The sequence below is a fragment of the Amphibalanus amphitrite genome, unplaced genomic scaffold (genome assembly GCF_019059575.1).
Source record: "Amphibalanus amphitrite isolate SeventyFive unplaced genomic scaffold, NRLGWU_Aamphi_draft 001761F_arrow, whole genome shotgun sequence".
NCBI lineage: Eukaryota > Metazoa > Arthropoda > Thecostraca > Balanomorpha > Balanidae > Amphibalanus > Amphibalanus amphitrite.
Window position 1 is genome coordinate 18,526 of NW_024883254.1, and position 24,706 is coordinate 43,231.

A 24,706-nucleotide genomic window follows, 5' to 3' on the forward strand; every position below is an offset into this window, starting at 1 on the left:
ATTCCATAACTATACAAACAACACGGGATTTCTAGTGCCAGAGTAGTTTTGTTCTAGCTGGGGAAGGTTGTGTCTCAATTTGTTTCTTTCGCTGTGTTCATTGGTGAACTGATTCTGAGTTGACGTCAATAAGCTAGATCAGCAGTTTTAACCGAAAGCTGAACATTATTTTGATAATCGAGTATTGAAACAAGAGCGCCAGATTCGCTTTAAGTGGTGCTACCAAATGCGCCCACATTCATCCTATCCAGTTGTAAAGTAATAATGCTCCATGTTGATGTAATCTTGAACCTAGCCATTTGAGAGGGTTTCGCAAAACCGCAAAAAGTAAATCCATTTCGACGAAAACTCTCTGTTCAATCATCCGGTCTAGTGAATTTGAATGATGCTCCATATGGGTTTGTAATCACAAGCAAACAAACGCAGACCAATCAATCCTCCAAAGGTGCTTTATTTCATTACAATCGAATTGTTCTAACAAAACAAGTGCATTCAAACCATTCCGTCCGTGAAGAATAAGAACCATAACATCCACAGTCCACACCCCTGAATTTCGTTACCATTCACATTCCAATCACAATACTATCAGCATGTGCGTTCCGGCTGGTGGCGTGTCGGTCCGGCCGCACTGCCCCCGGAGCTGGGCAAAGGAAAGGACCCCCTCCCCCACACCAACACACATAACACGCGCGACGGGCCGGGCCCGGTGCCACCGGCCTAATACAGTCACCAGCTTGGAATGTGAACATAATGCACCGGCGGCAATAAATAATAACATCCATCTCTGACTCATAGCGCCCTTCCACTCCGTCAGCACTCGTCAAAAGAGACCGCTCTGCGGCCGGGCCGCTGTGACCCCGGGGTCAGGCGCCCCCGGGCCGCTGCCGTCGGCCATGTCCTCTGAGTGGGCCGGCTCGTCGGCCGGAGATTCGGTCGGCCCGGTGGCGCCGCTCACTGGCCGGCTACAGTTCCGTGTGCAGTTCAGGGCTAGGCTGCTCCTCGTCTGCAACCAGAGACAGCGGTGTCAGCGGTGGACTTGCCCGACATTGAGCATAAGGTCGTTGGAAATAAATTGAAAATAAGGTAATTTAGCACAAGCAGGTAAGAGTAGCTTCACAACACACTCACATGTTCAGCCATTCAAAAGAAAAGAGAAGAAAGTTAGAACTGTTTATTTTGTTCCGCAAAAAAAAAAATCAATCGGTATCACAGCCGTGCAAGACGACCCGTCTCAATGATAAAATAGCCTCGGTCTCAGATGCCGCAGTGCCGCCGCCCCAAGTCACCGGAGTCCCGTGTGCCAGCCGTAACGGGACCGGTACCACGGCCGGCCGCGTACGTAACCGGCCACCACGCGCGTACCTTTCCTCTTATCCGACTCTGCGTCATTCTCCTCGGACGCGTCAGACGGCTCGGCGGCCGCCTCCTTCTCCACCTCCGCCTGCTGTTGGTCCGCGGCCGGCGCGGCCTCACCCTGCTCGGCCGGCGGCTCGGCGGCGCCCTCCCCCGTCTCGTTTGAGGCGGCCTCTGCGAGAGGACGGCGCTGGCGGTTAGTTCACTCCGCAGGCCGGTGAACAAAGGGCCCGGGCGAGAGGTGGTGAGGAACTCAGTGCGGTTAGGGCACGTCAAACGTTAGCGAAACAGCTGATAGTATGAAACTAAGAACATGAAAAGACAAACACAGGACTGACTCAACAGTATGCACACCGGAAGTACGTCCAAAACATTCAAAACTGTTAAAATTCAATCGAAAAGCTGTTGCAGCACGGACGAATTTAAGAGCTCATGCGACAAATCCACGGACAGACAATTCCATTTTACAGTCAGTGCTGGAATTAGTCAGTGACGGCACTGACGGGGACATACAATATATAGGTAGAACCGTATTCTAACACCCACTCACCGGCTGCCTTAGCCTTCTTCTTGAGCTCCTCCTCAGCCTTGGCGGCCGCCTCCTTGGCCCTGGCGTCGGCCTCATCGCGGATCTTCTTGGCGGCGCCCACCTTCAGTTTGGTGACCACGTACTGGGGACCAGAAAGGGGACAGTGTCAGAGTGAGAAGGGGTCAGAGGGATGTCATGCGCTAGCCCAGACGAAAACACTGTCCAGTGTCCACTGCCCACGTCTTACCACGCAAAACGGAAGAGAGGGAACGGAGGAGGGGATGAAGAAAGTGGGAGATCGTAAGGACGTGGTCCAAGTATCGATGTGATTTCAATGTAAGCAAGGTCCTGTAGAGTGGAACCACCCCTATCCGGCTACAGTTGTGTACGACTATCAAGTGACTATCTAGCGTCACTATGAATGTAGTACGCACCTTGACCTCCTTGTCGAGGCTGACGTATTTTTCCGCCATGGGCTTCAGCCGCAGCTTGGGCGACTCGGTGAGCGGTGTCTTCTTCTGCTCGGCCTGCTTCGCCTTCAGCCACTCCTACATGACGGGACAAACGGCAGGGGTCAAGAGGCGCGGACTGCAACACCATAAAATACACACAAACAACACACGCAGGCGTACCTCCACACAAGACACCAACCAGCGCACGCACGCAGGCAACCGGCTCCGCAGAGCAGAGTCCTGGCAAAACGGACTCAGCTGCTTAGTTGGAACTCACTGCATGATTAAAATCGTAGAGGCTTGGTTAAGCCTGCCACATACCTTGGTCGAGTTGACCATCTTTTTGAGACCGCTCAGATCTGTCTCGGAGATGATCTCCTGTTTGACACTGTCCTCGGACTGAGTGATGAAGTGATCGGTGGCGTTCAGCATATCGAGCAGAGCCTGCACGGCGTCCGGCCGCTTCTGGTGCTCCTCCACACGGTCATACAGCGCCTGGAAACACGCCCGGACATGGACGATCATGCAACGTGTACAGCGCCAGAGACAAAGGGGAAGACATTATTGCGGAGTCGCTCATACACCGGCATGCACGCAGACACATTTTTTGCACGCCAACCGTCGGAAGACATGGAGCTAAATTCTAAACAAGTGTTTCTGTTGGTATACTTCAAACCGATGAGCCGTCCCGAACACTGTGAGTAGGGTACCTGTGAACTACCGTTTAAATGCCAGGTACGTTGACAACCTTCTACCGCTGCCTTTTCCGTAATTTACCTTGGTGAGTTTCTTCATGGCGTCGAGTTTCTCCTCGAAGACGGCGGCCGTCTCGTGGAATCCCTCCTCGTAGAGCCAGTCGCTCATCTCGCTGGCCTTGGTGCGCAGCGTCTCGCGCTCCTCCTCGGTGGACGCCTCCTCATACGGTTCGTCGTACAGCCGAGACTGCAGCTCGTTGGTGTACGACTCGAGAGCGTTACGCGCCTGTTCGCGTCGCTTACGCTGACGGTCCGCCTCGTCCAGGTCGGCGATCCTGCAGAGATAAAGTAACACATTATTTCTGCAAATACCAAGCGGTCAACAGCCCGAGTCCCGATCGAAAACTCCAGCGTAGAACTATCAGTCCACTTCTTCACGCTTATTTACGAATGAATTTTGGGCAGCCTTACCGTTACAATAAAAATATTGCTTTCTAGCCAGTACCTAAAAATTGCGTTTTTTAATGAGCCTCAACACAATGGGACTATTGTGAAACTAAGGGAAACTGGCCTTCCGCACATGCCCACCGGCTTCAATTATTGGGAGCCTAGGATAAAAACCAATCTGACTTAACAGAACGAGTGAATCGAGTTCATACTCACTTGAGTTTGGCCTTCTCGAGTGCCTCGCCCTCCAGATCCGGCACGTTCAGGTTAGTCACGTGGAACTTGATCGGCACCTTGACCACCTTCACCTTGGGCGTGTCCTCCTTGGCCTTGGCCGTCTTATTCGTCTCGTCGGCCGTCTTGTTGCTATCTTTGTCATCCTTCTTGTCTTCCTTCTTGTCGGTGTCCTTCTTCTCCTTCTTGGCATCCTTGTCCTTGGCAGCACGTGCCGTACTATCCGACTCTCCCTCCTCCACGTTGCCGTCCTTGTCCTTCTCCTCTGCGAAGGAGAGGGGTAGAGCATGAATAGTGAACACGGAGGTCAGAGCTCATGCGATACGATACCAGCCCTAACCACACGCCCACAAACGAACAGCGAGCGAAAATAATCAACAAAAGGCTACGGCTAACCACGAACTTGTTTTTCAGTAAATATAAGGCTAAAAAAAACGAAAGAAAAATCGTGATGCCTTGTTTCAAAAGAAACGCGCTTCAGAGCTTTCTGACTATTCACGAGAGCCGCATTATGAACTGTTCTGGGTCACCCCGGCCAGGCCACCTACCGTCGCCGCTGAACAGGTTACTGAAGGCGCTGCTGAGCTTGGCCAGGGTTCCGGCGTCATCCTGGTCCTCCTCTACGCCGACGCCGCGCTTCTCGAACACGGCCTCGGCGCCCGTCAGGTGCAGCAGGCCGCTGTCGTCCATCTGGAAGTGCACCTTGATGCCCTTGGAGTCGACTCCCTCGCCCGAGTGTTTGGCGTAGATGTCTGCCACGCCGTCCAGCAGGACGTACGACAGGTTCTGGCCACCGATCACACTGCGGATGGACGCAGAGGTCAGAGACGGGAACTGATACAAAGAGGCGAGGAGAAGAGACGGGACAGAGGCACAAAGGTCAGCTGTATTAGACGGATGGAGACGAGATACAGAGCTTACGAACCGAGACACAGGCGGTGGAGAGACGGGCAAAGAGCAGCTGTCACAATCCACATAGGCAGGGTTACAGGAAGACAGAGGCAGACACAGACAGGATGCTAAACACTAATTGGAGCGCCTGCCTACGGAGTCAAACTACTGCCATTGATATAGCGGCGTTCCGTCAACTGACCTGACTTCCTCCGGCGGCAGGTGGCTGAGGTCACCGAGGTTGACCGTGAAGCCAAAGTCCTGCTGGCTGCGGTTGAACGTGATGACTTTCTTCTGCGGGTACGGGTTGCCGAGGGTGAAGAGGTTGCGGTGCACCTTCCTCGTGGTGACCATGCCGCTCTCCTCGGAGTCACGTTCAAAGTCCACCTGGTGTGATCGGGGGTGGGGAATCAAGGACAAGCTTCGGTCAAGGCACATGTCAGTCGCAGAGCGGGACACTACGAGTAATCACGGACGGCCGACATATTCAGGGAAATATTATAATTTGAAAATAAAGACATCGAATGTCATCCACGAGGAAACAAGTTCGTTGATAGGATTATGATTCATGAGGGTCCAGAGCGGAATTGGATTACCTCAACGATCTTTCAAAAGCAGCTTATGCCCCCATACTTGTCAGATCAATGAATCTGTGGCGTAGTTAAGTTATAGCGGCGTAGGCGGTGGCTCCTCGGCCCTTGTGGCGCGGGCCCGACCGCGGGCGTAGGAACCGCGACGCCCGTGGTTTATGGCGCGGCCCCGAATGTCAGGGGCGTGGCCCTGCGCGGCCGGCGCGGTGCTGGGTCGCCGCCGAGAGGCGGTCATTGTGTTGGAGTCGGTGACCGGGAGCGGACGCAATAAATGAGAGTGCAAGTCTGAGGACTGTTGGCGTCGGAGACAACAACACAACATTGGCGCGGTCGAAGGTAAGAAGCCTACGTTTGCCTTCTTCTACCGAGTATCTTATCCCGGTTAGGGCACCCGTCGCTCCGGACTATTTGGTATTCTTATTTGTGCCGAGGTCAGTGAGAGGTGCACTCCACTGCTCACTCGATAACTCACCTGGAGGCGGGGGCAGCGAGAGGTGTACTCTGCTTGTCACTCGGTGCACAAAACAGAAATGGATGAGAAAGAGAAGACAGGCCAGAAATTCCAGTCGGATAAACTTCTGCGCTTTACATCCCGGATCAGGAAATTTGACGGAGGTAATGATGAAGGCTGGGATGTTTGGATCCAGCGGTTTGAGCTATTGGCAGGCCTGGGGGACAAAAGCGAATGGCTCGAAGCGTTATTTATATGCCTAGATGGTAAGGCATTGGACGTGTGCGCGTCAATGCCAGAAGAGCTGCGAAGACAATACGCCGAGGTCAAGAAAGCTCTAAGCGCACGCTTTGGGAAAGACGTGAACACTATTCACGCATATTCGGACCTCAACCAGGCTATCAGACAAACAGGAGAATCATTCGAGGATTTCGGCGACAGAATCCAGGAGTTGGCCAAGAGGGCCTACCCCGAGAAATCTTTCTCAGACCTACAGTCGGCTATAGTGAGTCAATTTTTGTGTGGGTTAAAGGAGCCTTGGCTACAGACAAAATTGATGGACAAGCCCTTGAGCACTCTAGACGAGGCCGTAAAAGAGGTGCGATGTCTCCGTCGGACTCGGGATGCTCTGGCCGCTATCGGAGCCGTCGGTGGCTCGAGCGACGCAGAGGAAAGGCCGTCCGACCAGGTGCTTGTAGCAAAAGCGTCAAGCTCAGCAGACCAGCTCGAACAAAAAGTTAATAGGCTGCAGGAGAAGCTGGACGAGGTACTGGGCGTCGTCGCTGCGATCGGAGAGGCGCAGAGTTCAAAGGACGAAATGGACCGCCAAAGAAAGAGAATAGAAGCAAGGTGCTTCGGCTGTGGGGAGCCGGGTCACTTTAGAAGAAACTGTCCGCATGCCTCACCGAGAAGACAAAAGGTGACCGAGAGACCGGAAGCATTTTGTATGTGCTGTGGAAAGGCGGGTCACTGGATGGCTACCTGTCGGAAGCGACCCGAGCTCAGCCGTCAGAGCCAGCATCTGTCGGAAAACTAAGCGCAGCTGCGACCGGGAGGCGGGAAGCAGCTGGGAAAAGCGAGGAGCCTCGGAAGACGGCAGCAATGATCAAGGTGATGTTGGAAGGGAGGCAGATTTGGGCCTTATTGGACTCTGGAGCGGACTTCTCACTGATCAATGAAGAGCTGGCCAACTCATTGGAGGAGCAGGGCGACCGGTTGATTGATCAACGGTCAGCCTCCTCTGTTCTCGGGGCTTCTGGAGAACACATTGACATCCTGGGATGTAGACAGATTGGATTCAGGATCCAAGAGGAAACATTCACCTGCAAAGTGGCGGTGACACGAGGCCTCATTGTAGACCTGGTACTGGGGCGAGATTTCGCGTGTCGGTATCGCTCGGTTCTGGACGATGAGGCAGGCGAGTGCCGCATTGGGAAATTGAGAATTCCGCTGCCATCTTACAGTGAAGTTCAACCGAGCAGATCAAGGGTACGCATTCTGCAGACATCGATCATTCCTCCACGTTCAGAAGCGTTCGTACTGGCAAAAGTCGAACCTTTGAACGGTGGGTCGCAAATGGACCCAGGCCAGAGCTTCCAGGGAGTCTTAGAGCCATGTGAGAAGAAGAACGCGGAACATCTATGGGTGCCACGCTCAGTGGCGATCGTCCGAGACAATCGGGTTATCCCGATCAAAGTGGTCAATACCGGCACGACCGAGGCTAAAATCATGAAGCACACAGACGTAGGAACGTTGTTCACCATCTCGGAAGGAGAAAAGGACTTGTACGATATCTGCGAGCAGGCAGATGCGTCAAAGGATGCAGCACAGCTTTCAGTCACGACTGTTCCAGGTCTGGATTTGGAGAATTGTGACTTGTCAGAAGAAGGTAAACGAGAGCTAGAAGCGCTGGTGCGTGAGTTCTCTGACATATTCAGCAAGGGCGCCGATGATATCGGAAGGACTCATCTCACTCAACATGAAATTAAGACGGGAGATGCCGCTCCGATCAAGCAGAGGCCTCGCCGAATACCACTGAAGCTGCGAGATCAAGTGGAACAACAAAAGGTCGAGATGCTCAGAGACGGCGTCATAGAAGAAAGCACCAGTCCGTGGTGCTCACCGATTGTGATGGTAAGGAAAAAAGATGGAAGCTACCGATTTTGTGTGGATCTGCGAGCTGTGAACAGCGTCACTCAGGGGATGTCCCATCCCCTTCCCCGAGTGGACGATGCACTGGACACACTGGCAGGAGCGAAATATTTTTCTTCGCTGGACATGGCGTCAGGATACTGGCAAGTCGAAATAGCTCCAGAGGACAGAGAAAAGACCGCTTTTACAACAGGCAAGGGTCTTCATCACTTCAAGGTCATGGCCTTTGGCCTCAAAAACGCTGGACCAACATTCCAGAAGCTCATGGAACTCATTTTGGCAGGAATGGACAACAAAACGTGCCTGGTCTACATTGATGACATAATTGTCTTCAACGGCACTGAAAAGGGCCATCTCGAGACACTGACTGAGATGTTCAACAGGATCCGCGGAGCTGGCATGAAGCTGAAGCCGAGCAAGTGTCTCCTGGGGAGGCAGGAAGTGACCTTCTTGGGACACAAGGTCATGTCGGGAGGAATACTTCCAGACCCGAGAAACGTGGAAAAGGTGGCTCAGTGGCCACAACCTCAAAACGCTGATGAGCTACTGAGCTTCCTGGGCTTGTGTGGCTACTACAGCAAGTTCGTCAAGGAGTATTCCGAGGAAACTAGACTGTTACGAGAGGCTGCAGCGCGAAAGGGCCCGCTCGATTGGTCACCCGAGCTGTTGAACGCTTTTGAAAGGATGAAATACGTGCTGACCTCCGCACCGGTGCTACGACTGCCCACGTTCCGAGGCAAATTCAGGCTGGACACCGATGCGTGCAACGCGTCGATAGGCGCAGTCCTCACCGAGACAGTCGATGGTGAGGATCATGTGGTCGCCTACGCCAGTAAAGTGCTGTCTAAGTCGGAAAAAAGATGGCCAACTTATGACAAGGAGCTTTGGGCAATTGTGTGGTCGATACGCCACTTCCGCCAATATCTGGTTGGCTCGCCGTTTACGGTGTGCACAGACCACAAACCTTTGAGAAACTTACCAAAGTCGATTGTGATTGAAAACGACGCTACGGGCAGAAGAGGTCGCTGGGCAGTCGAGCTCAGCTCCTATGAGTTCGAGGTCGAGATCAGACCGGGCGAGAGTCACGGCAACGCTGATGCACTCTCACGAAGACCTGCAAGAGGCGAGGTGACGCCAGAGGTGGCGCCTGACGTCCAGTCAACAGCAGGGTCGCTCATGCCCCCGGTCCATTCCGTTCCGTTCGCGGGTGCGAAGGAACAGGACAGCGGTGAGGTGCCAAATTCACTGAATCGCAATGGAGATGACACGTCAGAACAGAGTCAGCACCAAACCGGAACGACAGCCGTCTGTCGAGAAGCCGAGGACCAGGCGAGCCAGATGTCCAGGTCTACCAACAGCGGACAGGGCTTCGCGAAAACAGACTGGCGGACGGTCCAGGAAGAAGACGAGGTGCTGTCTGAGGTCATTCGATGGGTGCAGGATGGCGAGGTGCATCGGTTTGATTCGAAGGCAAAAGGAGCTTGGAAGCGACGGATTTTTGCCAGAAATTTTGAAAACCTGGAAATCAGAGACCATGTTTTGGGCATCGTGAGGAAACACAATGAAGAAACCAGCTTCAGGATCCTGGTCCCACAGAGCAAGAAGGAAGAAGTTCTTCAGAGTCTGCATGATGATGAAACAGCGGGCCACATGGGTTTCCGGAGGACTCTAGACCGAGTGATGGAGAGGTTCTACTGGCCTGGTGCGTACGGAGAGGTCCGGGACTACTGCAAATCCTGCGTATTGTGTCAGCGCAGGAACCGGTCGTCTACCACAGCAAGAGCACCGCTACAAACTGAACTTGTGAGCCGACCGTTTGAACGTGTGGCAATGGACATCACTGAAATGCCCTGCTCTAGCAGAGGGAACCGCTACGCCCTGGTAATAATGGATTACTTTTCCAAAATGGTAAAAGTCTACCCCATGCAAAACCAGAAGGCTGAGACGGTGGCAGACTGCCTGCTGTTGTGGGTGTACGACTTTGGAGTTCCGGAGCGGCTTCATTCAGACCAAGGGCGGCAGTTTGAGTCGGCCGTTTTCCAGGAACTATGCAGAAGGCTTGGTATCGAAAAGACAAGAACAACACCGTACCACCCAGAGAGCGATGGGATGGTGGAGCGGTTTATGAGGACGCTCAAGGACGTCGTCTCAAAGTTTATCGAGCCACAGGGCTCCGACTGGGATTTAAAAGTCAGAGCAGCGGCTATGGCGTACAACTCATCGAAACACGAAACAACACAATACACTCCTTACTTCCTGGTCCATGGACAGGAAGCCCGTCTTCCCGCGGATGCAAAGTTCCGTCCACCTGAACCACTGGTGCAGGTCCAAAGTTTCTTGGAAGACCGATCACGAACCCTGCAAAAGGCATTCCAGGACGCTCGAACCAAATCGGAAGAAGCAGCCAGGAAGATGAAAGGACGATGCGATAAGAAAGCGCACCTTACTGGTTACAAGGCGGGAGACAAGGTGTGGGTGACAGACCCTACGGCGGCAGCGGGAGGTAAGCCAAAGCTTGGCCTCCCATACAAGGGGCCGGCCACCATCGTTAAATCGTATGGAGAGCAGAGTGTGGTGCACAAGGTGCAAGGGCCAGGAGGAAGAATGACGAATGTGCACCACAACCGGTTGAAACCAGCCTTCTCGAGCAGGATTTTCCGCAGGCGAGGTCGCCAGATAACAGGAGCTGGGACGAAGGACGCTCGACCACCTCAGGGGATGGCTGATGGGTCAGCATCTGCAAATAGTAAACGGAATGAACATGCCAAGCGGGGGACACCGTGGTGTCGGAGCAGTCGGCTGTCATTTTACGAGTCTCGGGATGATGACAGCCTGGAGGCAGAGGTGGAAGAAAGGGAACTCCTTCAGCCAAGGGCACAGGAAAGTGGAGCTGCGCGGACAGAGCAGGTAGAGGGCAACAGCTATTACAAAACCCGGTCGGGCAGGGTAGTAAGACCACCAGAGCGATTCCAGGCGCTAGCTGTTCAATTCTGCGAATCTGTTTAAAGGAGGGCAAGCCCGGCCACAGGCTAACTCACAGGCGGCGGAGGCAGCATCCCATGGTATACCTCCCAGATGGGGTCCATCTGATCCCAGAGGGCTGCCGGAAGATCAGTGACCTGCTCCCACGGGATACCTTGGAAGTGGTTAAGAAGACGGGGCATCACTCCACGAGCGGCATCAGCGGCAGTAGCGGCACCAGCAATAGCAGCGGCAGCAGCAGCGCAGCGAGAGTGTTCATGTTGACATGATGTGTGGTTGCCTCGTTTTGTGTTGTTTTGAAAGTGTACCGTTAATGTTACTCAGGAGGACCATCCTGTAGGGGCAATTTCTTTAGGGGGGAGGAGTGTGGCGTAGTTAAGTTATAGCGGCGTAGGCGGTGGCTCCTCGGCCCTTGTGGCGCGGGCCCGACCGCGGGCGTAGGAACCGCGACGCCCGTGGTTTATGGCGCGGCCCCGAATGTCAGGGGCGTGGCCCTGCGCGGCCGGCGCGGTGCTGGGTCGCCGCCGAGAGGCGGTCATTGTGTTGGAGTCGGTGACCGGGAGCGGACGCAATAAATGAGAGTGCAAGTCTGAGGACTGTTGGCGTCGGAGACAACAACACAACAAATCCATAGAGCGCATCTGTTTAATGACTATGCTCAGTACCAGACGCTGCACAGATTGCACCATTTACACTCAAACAATATGATGCAATGGCAGCAGACTTAGGATAAGTCGCTAGGGCTGATCGAGGAGGGATACCGAATTCACCACAGCTGCCAACATTGATGAAGTTTGATTGTGGTTAAGGTGAGTGTGGGGGGGGGGTTGTGGAGAGGGGCGTCATGCCCCGTACTCACGCCGATCGGCTGCTTGACGTAGTCCTTGATGTGGAACTTCATCACCTTGAAGCCGGTGCTTAGGTCGGCGGCGCGGTACACGGCGCCCAGCGCCGCCGCCTCGTCTGTGTTCACCGACTTGCCGAGCTCGCGGCCCCAGCGCTTCTGCAGCATCTCCTGGATCCGGGGTACCCGAGTACCGGCTCCGACCAGGATCAGCTGGAGATGGGGAGGTCAGTCAGTGTCTGTATCAGCCCTCCTCTAACCACCCGGCTCCCACCTAGGATCAACTATAGACAGGGAGGGCATTCAGTGTCTACCTCAGCCCTCCTCTGCTCCCCACAGCTCCCACCAGTACTTATCTTAGCCCTCTCCTCATTTTCCAGCTCCCGCCATGATCACATGCGGCCCGGCAGTCAATTATTACCCATATCAGCCCTACCATCACCTCGCCACACACTCAACTAGTTGCATATCGCGTCAGACCCCCTGCACCCAGAGCGTCCGGCCTCACCTGATCGATAGCGTCAAGCGGCACGCCGGCCGACTGCGCGGCAGCATCCAGCGGCTCCACCACGCGTCCGAACAGGTCGCCACACATATCCTCGAACTCCGCGCGCGTCACAGTGTGCCTGAAATCCTCTTCATCCAGCAGACCCTCCACCTGGGCCACCGTCTCGGCGTTGGCGCTCAGGATCTTCTTGACGCGCTCGGCCTCTTTGAGCAGCTTGGCCAAGGCGCGCGGGCTGGAGTAGATGTCCTCCTTGGTGCGTTTGTTCTTGGTGAAAACCTTGGCCAGGTGGTCCCGCAGGCGCATCGTCATCTCGAGGCCGCCCAGTGTCCGGTCGTAGCTGCAAAACGGAGGGTCAGAGGGAAGGGGCAATGTTAGAGGACAGTAGCTGCTAGGCTGGGCTTTATAGGCCAATGACCACGAATGGTCAACGTATAACAAAGATAGATGAAATTCAGTAATGGATGCTGATCGGTGGCATAAATTATATAATTTACCACGCCAATCATGACGCAGGTCTTTCGGTCACATTATCAGTCAGCTGTAAATCATAAATGGGTGTAAAGCAGCGAAATGGTAATCAGTTTTTTTCTTTTTGTGATCAGTGCTAGTCCATTACACCGATTCCAGGCCCTGCCGCTCATGTCTGCGCCACTCACGCGTATCCGAGGACCTGGAGCTGCGGGTTGGTCTCGGTGAAGCCGCGCTCCTTGGTCTTCACCAGCTGGTAGCCGACCAGGCTGGCCGCCGTGCTGTCGGCGCCGATGTCGTAGAACATGATGTACTGGGTGGTGGCGTTGAAGTCGCTCCGACGGAACATACCGTAGTTGAGCGCCACTGTAGATGTTAGGTCAGGAGTCACTCTGATGAGTTGACACAACAGAGCTCGTCCCTTACAAAAAAGTACAATGTGTCCTCATCGACTGCCGCATGGGCGGTCAGGTGAAAACATCAGCTGCCCGGTACTTGGCAGCAAAATCGGTCAGTAATATGTCTCCCAGAAAATACACAAGCAAATGAATTAAGCTCGAGTGGAAAGGTCAACTGGCTACAGCTGCAAGTATTTAGTCCCCGCTCTATTGATTAAATTTAACGGGAAAACACACGCATATCTACAGCTGCTCAAGATAGTGCAATGCACGAATCTCTGCACAATGCGTCGCACCCTATAGACGACTCCCTAAACACCAATTACTCCCAAGTGCCCAGCCACTGTCTACCCCAGTCGCTGTCAGCCCCCCTCCCCCCTCTCTTCCCCCTCACTGACCGGCAGCGTTGTCGTTGATTAGCTGCAGCACCTTCACCCCCGCCAGTGCTGCAGCCGTCAGCACCGCGCGCCGCTCCGGCTGGCTGAAGAAGGCCGGCACGGTGATCACGGCGTCCGTTACCGTCTGGCCAGTGTGCTCCGAGGCGGTGACGCGCGCCTGCGTCACGATCATAGACAGCAGCTCCTCCACCGAGAATGTCGTCTCACTGTGTGAACAGCGAACGAGAATGAGTACGCAATACCAAGACGTGTGCCTGTGCATACATCATCATATTCGTACTGACAAAGCATGTGGTAGACGAGGGCCCATTGGCTCTCAGATGCGATGAAGGTGGCCCCAACTATAGGGCGCGATAAAATTCATTGCTGGCATATTAACCTAAAGCACTCAAACCCATTAGCATCAAATCCGGCGATATCATCAATGGTTCTACCCGATATAACTCACGCGTCGTGTCTGAAGAGGACGGTGCCGCGGGCCGGGTCCTTCTCCAGCGTGTAGTACGGGAAGTGAGCGGCGAACTGAGCCACAGCCGGGTTGTCGAACTGTTTGCCGGCCAGACGCAGCAGGTACTGGTAACTGAGCGCCGGGAATCGCACGCCCGTCGTCAGCGCGTCCTCGCCAAAGATCCGCTCACCGTCGCGCAGCGCCATGGCCGCCGGCGTCTTCCGCTTCGACTCGCGGTTCAGGGCGATATCCAGCGGCACGCCGGGCTGTGGGAAGGAGAGTGAGGGATCAGGCCGGTCCCACCCACCACCGTGGTATGCTGCACTTTAGCCGGTGGCACCCCTCTACGAGCAACAACAATTAAACCTACTAAGAATGTGCCTTAAGATTATTTAACGTTATCTAAAACTTCCTGATTATGGTAGCATGACTTAATTGACTATTCCTAAGTCAAAAGGAAAACGTTTCGTTGGGAAAGACATGTCATAGCATGCATGTAGTGATAAAATGTCCTCACAAGTGTGGGCAAGGTAGCTGAGCAGTTCATGGCACACTGTGCACAACTATGTATAACTGCAGACTGCAGTTGTTCTTAGATTGATGTTGAGTGTCAACAGCCACCTCACTTACCGAAACTACTCCGACCTTGATCCACTCTGAGCCGAAATCAATCGACATGACAGCGATGCCACTGCTGAGGGCAACAGTGGCCAGCAGGCAGCCGGCTGCCAACAAACACCGCGGAAGGCCGCCCATGGTCCGAGCGGAGAGCGAGCGTCTGTCGGGACAGCGAGCAGGATCACAGTCAGCGGCAGTGTCCACTCCAAACCATGCTAGAGTGGCTGTATAATGGCCTGTGGATACTAATGGATGATGAGTTATTTAACCACTTCTGTAAAGGATGCCAGAGAACATAACCTAGATATTCAGCCATAGCTGCAGCTTGCCATATCTCACAATCAGAAATTGTGAATTAAGAGCCTTTCCTCGAAAAAACTGATATGCAAGAAAGTCACAATATAAGATGATATCACTGAAGCAGAGGTGCCCACAACAATGCAGAAGAAAAGCCCACAATAATCACTCACTTCAGGGTAAGGGAGAATTGGAGATGGCTTATAATGTTCAGGTAACAGCTCTGTAACTGATGGTAGGAAGCACAAAATTTACCTAATGCTTGTGTCCATAATTGGTTGCTGTCTTGGGAAAACCAGCCTATGACTATATGACATATACAAGAGAATGTGGTGAAAAATGTGAATATTTTAAGAATATTGTGTCAGAAATTATTTCATAAGGTTTATTAAACTGATGTCATTACCTTTAAGTTAGTCATGTATAGTAACTCCATGTTATTATGATACTCAGAGTCAGAACCATTTGTTTGGGTTATGTCAGGTCAAATTGACTCACAAAGGTATGTACTGTATGTGAAAAAACTACAAGTACATGCATCCATTTGTGCACACATTTACACTTGATGTGTTGAATTTCAGTCACTTTGGCACAAAAGGCTGTTTGAATGGAAATGCTAGATACCTCTAGCAGATAATCTTGATATATCTTGACCTTTCAGTAATATTTTAACAAAAGTCACAAAACTAGTAGGTAAGAAAAAGGATTTTCTGCTTTTTTCTGTCTAACTAAAGGCTTAAGAGGATATGGTTGGAGAATCCTGCAAAGTGCAAGCTATTAGAAAAATGGAAGATTAGTGGTTTGAGGGATGCATATGAAGTTAACATCAGTCGGGGGAGGTTTGGTCAATCGTTGTCATTTTTAGCACGTGCTATTTTTGTCACACGTGCTAAAAATGACAACGATTCTGCTATTTTTGACAACGATGAAGCCGATTTCACTCCTCAGCGAGGAAATGAAGATTTTGGAAAGATAAACACTGATTTTGGAAAAGAAGTGCTGCCACCTGGTGCAAGACGAAGAATCCAGCTTTAATATGCCTGTTATTTGTATGGTAGTTTGTTTTGTGGCCTGAAGTTGGAACTTAAAATTGAAGCATCCGAAAATGATCGATATTGATCGAAAACATGATGTTGATGAAAAAATAATATTTTAAGCTGAGAGAGGAGGCCATTTTATCCAGATGCAGTAGTTTACTTCTTGAAATTATTTTTGCTAATGACGGCTGCTAATTATCCCTCATTACATGGCAGTCGTCGTAAGCAAAAATAATTTCAAGAAGTAAACCACCGCATCTGGATAAAATGGCCTCCTCTCTCAACTTAACATATTATTTTTTTCATCAACATCATGATTTCGATCAATATCGATCATTTTCGGATGCTTCAATTTAAAGTTCCAACTTCGGGCCACAAAAAAGGGTATACTTCAACGTTGGACTACCATACAAACAACGGCCATATTAAAGCTGGTTTCTTCTTCTTGCACCAGGTGGCAGCACTTCTTTTCCAAAATCAGTGCTTGTATTTCCAAAATCGTGATTTCCTCGCTGAGGAGTGAAATCGGCTTCATCGTTGCTAAAAATAGCTGATAGCGTTGTCATTTTTAGCACATGGTTGCCAAAAATGGCATGTGCTAAAAATGACAACCATTGACCAAACCTCCCCCAACTGACATGCATTTCACAGAATAGCACAAAACACAACTTTGGGATGCAATAGGACATTAGAGGAAAAAGGTTAGGGGCCTACTTAAAACTTCATTGAAAATAAAATCAACCCTTGAAAACAGAAAAAAATATATATCAGACAAGTTGGAGGAGGCTAAATCTCCCCTTATGCAACTGAAAGGTTGTCTTTAAAAGTGAAGATCAATCAGAATAAAAATTTTGGGTGAAGTGCATGCCATAAGACAAAACCAACACTGGGAATCCTGGGATGCATGTTTTTCAGCAAGAAAATTGCTACAACTTTTTGTCTTCTATTTTTTTCACAAGGTTTTGGGATGTGCAGTCCAAGTCCAAGCATGAGAACTGGAATTCTCCACTAAAACTTATGTTAAGTAAGTATTGGTTACATCAGGTTAAAAGGGAAATTCCATGTGTAATAATACCTACTTAGTACTTATTGTTTTTGTGAGGGCTGGAAGCAGCAGTATGAGATAGCACTTCTTCCTGCAGCACTTTGAAGCATATACGCACAGCCCACCGCTTAAGTAATGTGGGGTTTTACAAATATTGATGGATGACTTAAACTGGCAATTTTTTTAATGCGGAGCGATAGAAAAGAAGACGTCAATAGATAAAGTTGCAGCTGCAAGGGTGACAATATATACATGTAAACTACATTCAAAGTTTCATTGTAGCCTGGCTAATTGTTCCTAAGCTTTAGAAGCAGAACATATCAATGACTGAAACCGCACATTATTTCTACTGTGGACTGTACCCATCACATTTTCGGAACTTATGGCTAGCACATTTTCCAAATTTTCCATGCATTCATTATTTCTGAGCAAAAGGCTGGTTTCCATTTAACTTGCAAAAGGATCTCTTCACCCTAATTCCTTACTTTATAAAAAAGGCAGCCCAATACCAACTTAAGCTGCCCAAAGCAACCAGCGCTTTGAGTGGGACAAGACTGAGACTCGGTTCTCACCTCTTTGCTGCAGTGGCAGGGCACAACTCCGATAGGTGCTCTGCTCTCTGACGAAGAATGTATCAAATCCCCACCAAAAGCTGGCAAGGGAAAAGTAAGTATGCAGAGCGAACTATCAAGTAGCCGCTCAGAAAATGAATGCCGGTAACCACAAATCCAGCCTATTTCCTTATGACACGCAAGGCAGTATATACCATGACACGTGTCATTACGTTACGTTGTTGCGGATATTTCTGAACGCCGCAGCTGCGCTAAAGAAATGCATCAATCTAGAAAAAGAAGAGACTACTAAAATGTAATGTTATCCATTTAATGTACACGACCATGAAGGGCATGTGGAAAATATCGCTCTTTTTAGGGACTTGGGATCAGATAGGTGTGCATAGGTAGCTGATATTAAGCGGAAGCAAATAATTTTAAAGTGAAAAATAATAATAATTGTCGTACAGCAACGAGAACAAACGCGGTTGATGGCTCCGAAAGTCGGCCGCACATAACAATCAAATAACAAACCACCTTTCAAATGTTGATGTCAGATGTACGCAGTGGCGGATCCAGGGGGGGCCATGGGGGCCATGCCCCCCTTGGGCCTCCCGGGGGGCACTATCACGGCAGGGGCACCACAGGTCCACCAAGGGCACCACAGGCCCGCCAGGGGCACCACAGGCCTGTCAGGGGCACCACAGGCCTAGCGAGGGCACCATGGGCCCGTCAGGGGCACCTCAGGCTTGTCAGGGCCCAGGGGCACCACAGTCCTTGCAGGAGCACCACAGGCCTGCCAGGGGCACCAAAGGTCTAGCAGGGGCACCACAGGCCTGTCAGGGGCACCACTGGCCTCGCAGGGGCACCTTGGGCCCGTCAGGGGCACCACGTGCCTGTCGGGGACACTTCAGGCTTGTCAATGGCACCACAGTCCTGTCAGGGCCCAGGGACACCGGCGGTCTAGCAGGGGTATCACAGGCCTGCCAGGGGCGCTACCGGCCTAGAAGGGGCATCACCGGCCTCGCAGGGGCACCATGGGCCCCTGGCAGGCCACCGGGCATCGCGGGCCTGTCGTTGGCACTTTAGACTTGTCAGGGGCACCACAGTCCTTCCAGAGGCACCACAAACCTGTCAGGGGCACTTGCGGCCTAGCACGGGCACCACAGGCCCACCAGGGGCAACACACACAATTTTTTAACTGAAAATCGGGCAGCATCAAAATGAAGTGGCCGAAATCCGTTGAGTTTTTAATTTTGGGTATAGGTAGGGGCACCACTTCGATTCATGCCCCCCCCCCCCCCTTGGAGTTTTCCTGGATCCGCCACTGGATGTATGTACCTACGTCTTTTTCCTTACCTATGTTGATGTGAAGTTAAGTGTTCGGTATATGAAATCGATGCTATAAGTTACAGCGTGTTATGAGTAGTGTCATAAGTACCTATGTGTACCCTAGCATGCGCTAAGCAGTCATGAACGGCTGACATCGATTCGAGGAATGTCATTTGAGTTAGTCATGAAATGTTCAGGATGAGTGCACAAATGATTAACAGGAGGGTAGGTACCTACTGTACAATGTACATTTCTTCACGATCCGCCGCTTTGTACGCGAGAAAACTTTCACGAAAAACCAAAGAGGAGCCATTCGACCCCCGGCTCCCCACATATTATAAACATCCTAAGCCTAAAAGAGCGAGACGAGGTCAAAGTCTAACCAGCGCATGCCCACGGGCCACGGAAGCGAGTACGTTCTTGAACTTAGTCTCGCGACACTATGTATAAATAGATGAAGTCACAAGCGTACCGCACCCATGTGGATGATAAATAAACGACTTCCTGTAGCTGCGTAGTCGAGGTCGATAGGTACAGTTTATGACACGCCTATGACTCGCATCATCGTATCGTAGGTATCCAGCAGAAACATGCCACTGAGCCTTGGTCCTACTATGCCTCTTCTCATAATGCGTACGACGGCCAAGAAGGAAGGGGAGCGGGGGGGGAAGAAGATGGCACGATACCCTGACGTTCATATACTCCTTACAAGTCCGATGACCGACGACTGGAATTAGATTTTTCAGTGCGGGCCTTGCATGACGCTGTTACCCCTCGTCGGACCTATCGGTTTTCCACAAACGCCAAGCCCGAGGGAGGCCGTGCACACGCTCGTTTTTTTCCGCAGACTAGCTCAGTTAGGTGCGAAACGGCGACGAGGAGTGTTATTCGGAATATTCGCCGGCCGCCCACCCCCTCGGCCAGAGGGCAACACTCCTAATCGGCCGCCCTTTCGCACCTAATTTAGCTAGTCTCGCAGACTAAAAAGAGCGTGTGCACTGTGCACCCTTACGAGACGCAGAGACTAGGACACGATTTGAACGCCTCAGATAAGGAAGTGACCTCTGAGGTCAGGTCAAGTGCTGCAAGGAAAGGGTTTGGTTTTGGATAATTATGCCAAAAATGGTCGCTGAGTCGAGATTTTGCACAATCGTGCTCGTCATGCGCAGACACATGGGCTGATGTACTTTTTGGTTGATTGAAGTCAACTAGATGTTGACCACAAGTCAAGATCGGGTCAAAACTCAAAACCACTCAGACGGTAACCAAAGGAGGTCATAAATATCGCATATCATTCGATTCGGCAGGTTTTCCTAAGTCTATCATTGTCCTTTGCTTTTTTGATCGGGAGCCTTTGATGAAAAACTACGATGGTCGAGACGTCATATACGACGCCACACAGACAACATACAACAGCCAACAATGCAAATGTAAAGAAAGAAAAAAAACTCGCAAGAGTGAATGAAATTGAAAGCACGAATCCATGTGTATGAGGTGGTTTAGATCAGTTCTCACGCCACAATAATAGGAGGTATCAGACTCGGGCATGGGATGCGGGATGAATGATGAGACATAAGAATCTTGGACGATGAGACATGCTCATCACTCAATACTGCTGTCGATATTCGACCAGCCGATAGTCAGACTATCGGAGGGACGCGATGGCCGCGTTTACCAGAGTCGGCCCGGGGGAGGGGGAGGGGCCAAAGCCAAACGGCGGGCAGTGCCGTCGTACCGCTCATCCAAGGGGTCGGTCGAGGCATGTTATGTTGAAAATCGATAGGTGAGGCGTAGGTCGTACGTCCAAAGATAGGCGAAAGTCCATAGGAAACCCTTCCGAGGGATTCAGTTGGGCAGGTATCAGTCAATATTATCACTAAGGATAATGATCAATACCTAGCACACACAGTCGAATGCGCTCGCAAGTCGCAAGGGTATTAGCTCATGCAATTTTGGAAAAATATAACAGCGTATACAGGTCATACAAAACTGAGAAGCGTTCGCAACAAAACCATTTTAACTATTGCAGGGGCCATATGTGGACTGCGAATGCATTAATCGTCGACAGCATACAATGGTAAAATCGATACGACTTATTCGGCTCACATCTATCTATTATTCACGCAGATAAACCCCATGTGTGCCTTATGTTCTGTCATGTTCTGTGCTCTATCTGACCATAAAGCATAGGGCACACATGGTGTTTATCTGCGTGAAGACACACTTCACAAGACACACTTCCGGGCGTCACCGTGCCTTGTGGACCTTGTCTCTCTGAACTATGTCCCCGATCTTTCCCAGTAGCGCACTTGTCACTGCCAACCGTCATACTCGAGCCGCGTTATCATCTCGATCGATAATGCACTGCTAGCTACCGAGCAAACCCTCCAGCGCACGGTTCGGTCCGCTCGATGCGTTCAGTCAGACGCACAGCGGCCAACACCCATCATTGAAGATGGCAGTTGCAAATGGTCGCGTTGACTGTATATTTGTAATTTGGCAATACAAACTAAAGCAGCCATATAGGGAACACAGGCAAGAAAATGCAGAAAAATACAGAGATTCCGTACGTTTGTGATGGACGTACGTTCAGAATAATATCAGTTCACTCTTTCACTATAAAGATAATTCACATGTAGGACTACCTAACTATAGTCACCGCTCCATTCCCCTGAAGCCATACCCACGACGCTGTCACAGCTAGCATTACCTGATGACAAAACCGACGACATACCCAGCCTGTTCTACCAACGACTATACAAGCCTCAGCCGACAGCGCGGCACGTGACACTGGTCCATGCATGAAAACTTCGCCAATTAGCTAACCAATAGGACTACCTAAACATACATACTAAACCCGCACATTGTAGCCTGATCGCATGCGGCAATGCCCTGAACAGAAGATATGTTGAGTACAACGATCGGTCTAAACCGCAAATAGCAGCACGAGTCTCGCTTTTGGCTACTTGTTTCTGGCTCAACAAGCACATGTTTTGTATCACGGAGGTTCCTATGGTTAACACGGAAACAATTAGTGGTTGTCTTTATCCTACCGACGAGTGGGGTGAATCACATCTACGTTCTTTTAAAAGAGTGATGGGCGTGAATTGATCCAGTGAACGATTAGTGAAGTGCTTCAGAACACTGTGCAGAAACATACACCAAATAAATACGGCGCTACACCGGCTACCTACTGCTGGGCGGGAAGCGGGCAGAGGCAGTGGCCGAGCTACGCTGCCTTTTTACTGAGCAGCTCGTCGGAGAGGTGTCCGTACACCTCGGCCATGCTGCGCTGCACCTGGTCCAGGAGACGCGGCACGTCCTCGGCGGTCAGGCCGGCCGTCGGCACCGGCTCCAGCGCCTGCACCACGGCCCGGCCCGGCTCGAAGCGCCACTCGCGCGGCTCCAGGAAGTGCTGGTACGGCCCGAACACGATCGGCACCACGGGCACCTGCGCCGACACGGCCATGTGGAAGGCGCCCTTCTTGAAGGGCAGCAGGCCGGCGCCGCGGTTACGGGTGCCCTCCGGGAAGAACCACACCGCCAGACGCTCGTCACACATCCGCTGCTGGGCGTGCAGGAGCGACTGCCGCGCGCGAGCAGGGTTCGAGCGGTCGATGAAGATCTGTCCGCAGAGCCAGGCGCCGAGCGCGAACGGAAAGCCCAGCCAGATTTCGCGCTTCATGACGGTGACGAGCCGGCCAAAGTGCGGCCACAGCTCCACCATGCCGAGCACGTCGAGCGCGTCGCGGTGGTTGGCCACCACCACGCAGGCGGTGTCGGCGCAGAGCCGCTCGGCGCCGCGCACCTGCCACTCGACGCCGAGCAGCCAGCCGATGGCGCGCAGCGGCCGCGTGAACAGCAGCGAGTTGCGCGGGTCGCACGGCCGGCGCAGGCCCAGCGGGGTCACGCACAGGCCAACCACCAGGCCGCCCAGGTACAGCACCGACTGGCGCATCAGGTAGCGGCAGCGTCTGCTGCAGTCGTACAGCACTGCCGCCGACAGCATGGCCAGCAGCAGCAGTGCCTCCAGCCACATGGCTACACCCTGAAACAGCCCACACCATCACACAATGACCCCTGAAATGACTCGCATAGCGAAAGACTGCTGCCCAGGACAGCCAAAACCATAGGTACAGTCTCTTTGGCTGGATAGTGCCATGTGAGAGACAGCCACTCTGGACAGACAGCTGTCCTATCGCGTGTCCACTTCCAAATCTAAATAGGTATTGAAACAACTTCACAAGCCCTCCAGCCTCAAATGAATGCATATGCACTATGCAGTTTGGCCTTTCATGCATGTTGCACTTGCATGTGGGTTATCACTCATGAGTTATGTGTCAGCAGCCTGCAAAGCTTGGCAGCAGTTAACAAGCCACATCAGTCAGGGTGACAAATTTGATTTGAACCATCCAGTGTTAACCAGGCTGGCAATCTGCACTGCCTGCACTAAACAAAACCTATCATTTTACCACAATCTTCACTTGTGATATAAAAACTACAGTAAAATCAAATTCAATGGGAATTTGACTGGGACTTGGAATTCCAGCCAGACTGGGAATCCATTCAAACCTGCTGCACTTAAAATGCCTAAACTTTTTTTACACACTGCAAAGTTCAGAACTTGCACTTGTCCTAAGAAAAACACATTGTAAGTTATATGGATCCACTCACAGATCCAAGCAGGGCAAGGGCATTTTGGGCAACTGTCTCTAATAGCCACTGGCAGATCTGGGGGACACTTGGGACCAATGTCACCCTGCAGCACCCAAAATTCATGATTTTCAAGAATAAATTGAGAGCTTAACTTGTATTTGGAAACGTTTGATTAAAAGTTAAAACCGCACAGCGGTGTGTAGGGAATCATAAAATGTTTTTTTTTAATTTTGAGAAACTTTCTTGGGGTAGCATCCAAGACTGCCTTTCTGGATCTGCTTGTGCCTGAAATCAAGGAAAATTTGTCATTACGCTAATATAGAAAGCAAACTTGACAATTTTATGGGGAGAAGTTTGTTTTAAAGGTAGTGTGCCACCTTTGAAAGATTTCCCATTTTATTTTTCCTAGGATAAGAAGCTTCTGTTTTTACCTAATATCGCAAAAAAAAATCAAAAATGGGCCTGGAATAGTGCCTTTTTCGCCTAAAAGTTTTTCGGTTTTTAGATATGCATAACAACTGTAGTGGGCTCACCTTCAAACAGGCGTCGGGCAACAATCGCGAATGCGGCCAAAATGCGGCGCACTTGTGACAATAAGCAAAGGTCATTATAGTGTTACGACCATACGACGTACGGGAATGAGTTATCAGCTGTCTAATCGTAGACAACACAATGTCGAGCCTTAAACTGTAAGCCCGTATTGGTATTGTTTCTTTTATTTGGCTGTCGAACATTATTTATGGTTTGAAATATGATTTTATGTAAAATAATTGATATGAAAAAGCCGTCTTATAAGTTATGACCCCATTTCACCACACGCAAGTGGCAGAAATGACAATGATCAGCTGACGCATTTTTCTTGGCCGAAGTCAGAGCGCGCGGCATATTTACGTCTGGACAACGAGTTGCGGGGAAAAGTGCTGATTGTTTTGCAGTTTTAGGAGCCGGTGATTAGGCTGGATTTTTGGGTTACTTTTTCGTTCCGATTCATGTATTTCATAGTGTTTGGCTTTTGAATATTTTAGTTCTTTCAGATAAATATTACTTGCCTTACAATTTTTGTAAAAACGTTTCATTTTTTTATAAGCCGACGTTCAGAGTCCTAAAAATACATCAGCACTACAATCATTGTAAACAAACAAATGGAGCACCACACTTGGCTCTGTTCCAAGGCCATTTTTTAGTTTATCTGGTGGTTTTCTTGCTCTTGTACGTCGTTTTGTTGGATGTTTTGAATCCCTTAAGATTGACTTATATCATATTTAAGAAGCATGTTGACTGAAAACAATCTGAAGTATCCAGGAGGCTGACAGAGGTCCTAACTCAGTTGG

General features: G+C 51.0%; 2 protein-coding genes across 3 annotated transcripts; both read right to left on the reverse strand.

Moving 5' to 3' along the window:
- Window positions 1-431: 431 nt before the first annotated feature.
- On the reverse strand, window positions 432-17,650 carry LOC122375028 (hypoxia up-regulated protein 1-like). The gene is made up of 16 exons (XM_043354170.1): window positions 17,409-17,650; window positions 14,470-14,617; window positions 13,840-14,105; window positions 13,392-13,597; window positions 12,784-12,961; window positions 12,128-12,464; window positions 11,635-11,832; window positions 4,804-4,988; window positions 4,259-4,512; window positions 3,693-3,975; window positions 3,112-3,364; window positions 2,656-2,829; window positions 2,317-2,430; window positions 1,904-2,024; window positions 1,363-1,527; window positions 432-1,003 (listed from the first exon to the last, which is right to left on the reverse strand). The coding sequence occupies exons 2-16, from the start codon at window positions 14,593-14,595 to the stop codon at window positions 963-965; spliced, it is 2,901 nt and encodes a 966-aa protein (XP_043210105.1). The 5' UTR covers window positions 14,596-14,617; window positions 17,409-17,650; the 3' UTR covers window positions 432-962.
- A 3,531-nt stretch (window positions 17,651-21,181) lies between these two features.
- On the reverse strand, window positions 21,182-23,959 carry LOC122375029 (1-acyl-sn-glycerol-3-phosphate acyltransferase alpha-like). 2 transcript variants are annotated; one of them, XM_043354171.1, is made up of 2 exons: window positions 23,909-23,959; window positions 21,182-22,767 (listed from the first exon to the last, which is right to left on the reverse strand). In XM_043354171.1, exon 2 carries the CDS (start codon window positions 22,756-22,758, stop codon window positions 21,949-21,951), a length of 810 nt encoding a protein of 269 aa, XP_043210106.1. In that variant the 5' UTR covers window positions 22,759-22,767; window positions 23,909-23,959; the 3' UTR covers window positions 21,182-21,948. The 2 variants fall into 2 exon arrangements, with proteins under 2 accessions (XP_043210106.1, XP_043210107.1); XM_043354172.1 differs by lacking the exon at window positions 23,909-23,959 and adding an exon at window positions 23,807-23,901.
- Between the last annotated feature and the right edge of the window lie 747 nt (window positions 23,960-24,706).